General features: G+C 39.2%; 1 protein-coding gene across 5 annotated transcripts in view; it reads right to left on the reverse strand.

The window, feature by feature from the left end:
* Window positions 1–3,765, reverse strand: part of rpp30 (ribonuclease P/MRP 30 subunit) — an 11,495-nt gene extending 7,730 nt beyond the window's left edge. The window contains exons 1-7 of one of the 5 annotated variants that reach the window (XM_015021975.1): window positions 3,525–3,751; window positions 2,568–2,626; window positions 2,360–2,482; window positions 2,183–2,254; window positions 942–1,031; window positions 752–868; window positions 638–667 (exon numbers count right to left, since the gene is read on the reverse strand). In XM_015021975.1, the coding sequence (XP_014877461.1) occupies window positions 638–667; window positions 752–868; window positions 942–1,031; window positions 2,183–2,254; window positions 2,360–2,482; window positions 2,568–2,626; window positions 3,525–3,606 (573 nt within the window). In that variant the 5' untranslated portion in view covers window positions 3,607–3,751. Of the gene's footprint in view, window positions 1–637; window positions 668–751; window positions 869–941; window positions 1,032–2,182; window positions 2,255–2,359; window positions 2,483–2,567; window positions 2,627–3,524 lie in introns of all 5 variants that reach the window. The other 4 variants (XM_015021974.1, XM_015021979.1, XM_015021978.1 and 1 more) reach the window with 4 other exon arrangements.
* Window positions 3,766–4,398: the final 633 nt, after the last annotated feature.

Raw genomic sequence — 4,398 nt, forward strand, 5'->3', positions numbered from 1 at the left:
AGAACCAGCAATAATCAGCTGATTATTGCTGGTTCTGATTGGTTGTTTCTGCTAGCTTGATAGCTTGGCTAGCTATAGCTTCCTTACCTGATGTTTTCTCTTATTTTTTTCTATTTCCTCCTCCAAGGGCGGCACCAGTCGGGCTGCAAGGCCTCAGCCAACTATCCCCCCATCCTATCCCCCCCCTTGTGTTGTTGCGTGATGGATGGTTGTAACTGAAACTGCAATTTCGTTGTCTTTGTGACGACAATAAATCTTCTGATTCTGATTGTTTATTTTGATGCAGCCTGTGTTTGACTTTGAATGACTGTTTCCTTTTTTATTTGACATTGTTTGATATAGGCACATTTATTTGACTCATGTATAATTTATGGTACTGAGAACCTTACTATGAAATATTATTTTACTGATTGCAGGTTTTTCAGTTATCCTGTTGACTGAAAAGTTGCTGTGTTGTGCCTGCAAGTATTTTGCATGTTTTATGCCTAAATTAGGTGAATTTATTGCCAGATCATTTTTTAATTTTGTCAAATCACATAGTAGCATTTATACCTATAGCAAAAAATTAACAGTCAATCCAGGTGATCGGCAATGATCGGTATCGGCATCCCTAATCCACACATTATTGATCACTGACCTTCTCAGCTGCACTTGAGACGATGACGTTCTGAAAGAGAAACAGATTTCAAAATTTCAGACCTGAAAGTCACATCATGTTGCAGCTCACAGAATCATATGCAAAAACACCAACCTTTCCTTTGCAGCTTTCCATCAAACAAACAGCGTTGGCAATAGTGTAGCGCCTCATGGTGGAGTCCCTGAGTGCTGAGGCATATGACACCTCAAACACCACTCCTCTGTCAATGGCCTACAGAATGAGAAATGCAGTAAACACTCACAAACAAGGAAGCAAGCCAGGAAACTTGCAATGAGGTGGTCACCCCGTTTATGGGCGCTCTCTTGAAGAAGAAGGGAAGTTTCTCTGTCACCGAGATGCAAATGATGTCAACGTCACACAGCATGCAGGTGGTCTGTCACAAACACACAGTGTTACTATGCATTACTCTGTTAAAACTATTAGAGTGCCCTTAGCTCAGAGGGAAGTTTTTCAGGATTGATACTTTCAGACAGATGGTGGCCCTGAGGGAGAAAGCAGAGACACTTCCTAAAGACTCTAAGGCAGTTTTACACTGCAGCCTAAAATGAAAAAAATCTGATTTTTTTTATATTACGCAACCTGTATCAGAATTTTTTTCATGACAGTCTGATCAACACAGATCGAATTTTTAGCAATGCAACCCAGGCCACTTATATATGTGGTTTTAAATCCAATATGTATCTCACCTTTTCAAATGTGACCTGGCCGCTTTCACTCAGACTGTAAGTCAGTGATACTCGACAACATCACCAACACACACAAGCAGGAAGAAAACAACCATCATGGTGGACAATAATGAGGATTCATTTGTTAATGTGCTGGCTCCAGTTGGACAACTACTTTTAAACCACAACATATGCTCCACAATTTCCCTCCATGTTTACTTCCACCAGCACTGAACATGTGCTCTACGTTTGACGTTACTATGCTCTCTACTATGCATCCGCATATAAGTTGCATCTATTTGGAAATAAGAACAACCACATTAAAAAAAATCCGAATTGACGAATAAGGCCTGCAGTGTGAACGTAACCTAAGATCAAAAGAATTCTGAGCCTTTTGACGCTGCATCAGCAACAAAAGTTTCTGAAAAGTATAATCGTTAATGTGAGCCTGCAAAGGAGGTCAATAATGCAAAAGAGACCCTGTCCTGCCTCTCCTCCTGCAGACTTCCTGCTTGGTGTAATTGAACTAACAGCTAAGCACCAAGAACAAGGCTGAATCTTGGTCTCCTTCTTCAACCTAACCCTCATTCTGACATTTTTTCTCAGCTTCCCATTCCTGTGAAATGGAGGTCAGCAGAGAAAAATAGCGGTGTAGTCTGTTGTGAATGCCGATATATCATGCTTCACTATTACTTCTTTTTCCTCAAATGGAGCAGCCATAATTCCCACATGATGAACTGTATGCTGTCTTTTGGCCAACACTAAAAACTTTGTTTCTTTAACACTAGCTGAGTTTAAAAAAATGGTGAAGAATCATTCTGCTTCAACTCAGATTAAACAAAGGGTCAGTAAATCTCACATGGAAGAGCTTCTCGGTGGTTGGCTGGATGGCCAGGAGGTCAAAGGCGCGATACTCTGTAGTATTTGGCCTCTAGGAGAGCAAAACACACAAACACACATCACAACTTTATAAAAAATAAATAAATAAAAACTTTCATCTGGTACTCTGATCAACATTCTCCAATGGAAAACTCACAAAGTGACTGGCCTCTGACATCACCACTGTTAGTCTATTCAGCACTTTGATTGGACGAGAGCGACCCTGTACCACAGGCAGCTGACCAATAAGCTCACTGATCGGCACTGGTGATGGAACTTCCTACAGAGGGAAAACAAACAGACTTTACTGAGCAATGACTGACAGGAGTAGTGGATGTGTCAGAAAACACAGCAGCCAACCGCACCTGTTTCTTCTTGGTTGTGGGTTCAAATACATAGTTGATGGCAACAGTGGAGAATCCCACTGAAGAAGGAACAAACATGCTTTAATTAAAAACAGTAAACCTAAAGTGGCTTAATTAATGGTTAAAATATCTCATTAATTTTACCAATGTTAATCTTTATATAATACCACTTAATATATAAAAAACAGAGCAATATTTCATCATTTGGTATTTAATATACCAAATGATGAAATATTGCTCTATTTTTTTGTGTTTCGTTCTTTTTTTAAGCGACGTCATGAAAAAACACTGATCGCCCTGGGCCCCGTGGTAAATTTGGTCTTGATCCAGCCTCCAAACCTAACTCCTTATTTGTATAAATATTTTGGTAATACTCTTTAAAATACCAGAATTTTCTATTTTTGGCTAACTGATGACTTAAATGTAAACTATTAAATCAGATGTTATAATCAGTATGTCAGTACTTGAATAGACCTTTTATTTTATTTTACATTTGCTTAATTAAAGCTTAAGTAATATATTATATGGTTCCTTTCTATTTCTAAAGAAAACATTTGTTGAACGTATACTATTGTGATTCGAGTACAATTTTGGGGTACTCTAACCACGTCTATGAACAATTTCTCTATGAATGACTTTAAAAAAAAAACACTGCCGTCAAACAATGTCTATCACTACAGCGGTCTTCCCACCCATCCCATCCCATGAGAGTAATACGACACGGGCTGTGGTGGGTCGTATTTTAATTTCTGAGACGTACATAACAATCAACATGCACACACCCCTGTGGAAGCTAAAGCACCCGAATTGAACCCACGACGGCTGGCTTGACCGCGTATCCAGGTGTAGCCATCAAATGAACTTGTGATACCCCTGTTGTTATTCTGAACTATAACAGACCGAATGGGATGGATTCACAGACCAGACGCGAGTCAGGGAAACTGGAAGTGGACTCACAGTGAGCGGCTGTCTCTACTAGGCTCTGCAGGCGGCTCCTGTCTGCAGAAAACAGCACATTCAGATCCATGAACACCGACATTCTGCTGCAGCGAGGTGGCTACTACGCATGGAAACGAACTGACTGCTGGGAGCGGGAATCTTCTTTGACGTTCTTGTAGGTTTGGCAAACAATCATGATGTGCATTACTGCCACCAACTGGTGATGATACACGAAAATTTCTTCTTAGTGTGAGAAGAGGGTCTGAGTGGAAGATTGAGAGTGTGTTTGTATAAGTTCTATTTTGAGGGGCAGTTTAGGACAAAAACTATGTTTTGTCTCACACACACTACTAAAGACTCATACACACATGCAAAAACACTAGAATTGCACATATACACTATTTAAATATTACATATGCATACAATTTTACTTTCTCTCACACACACAAAAGACTAAGATTGCATATATACACTACTAAAATATCACACACACCCATACGCACAAAGCATACAGACATAGTATTCTGAATGATAGGTCAAAAATGTGTGTGTGAACTAACACTAGGCTGAATGAATGGGGATTGTCAATTTCCGAACCAAACAAATGTAAATAAATGTCTTGCTTTGTGACCAACTGACACAAAAAAGTGGTAATTCATACTATTACATGAGACACACTATCCTTAATTAAAATTTTAAGTCATATTCAATATTTTAAATAATTTTAATATTAAACAATATGTTTTCTTCAATAGCTTTCAAATCATGTACTCCATTAACTCAAAATTAGTGTCAAATTGTTCTACTAGACCAGGGGTGTCAAACTCAATTTCACAGAGGGCCACTTCAGCATATTGGTAACCCTCAATGGGCCACATTGACGGTACAAATC

Source organism: Poecilia latipinna, unplaced genomic scaffold (assembly GCF_001443285.1).
Source record: "Poecilia latipinna isolate Pla-1442-1.1 unplaced genomic scaffold, P_latipinna-1.0 Scaffold2905, whole genome shotgun sequence".
Classification (NCBI taxonomy): Eukaryota; Metazoa; Chordata; class Actinopteri; order Cyprinodontiformes; family Poeciliidae; genus Poecilia; species Poecilia latipinna.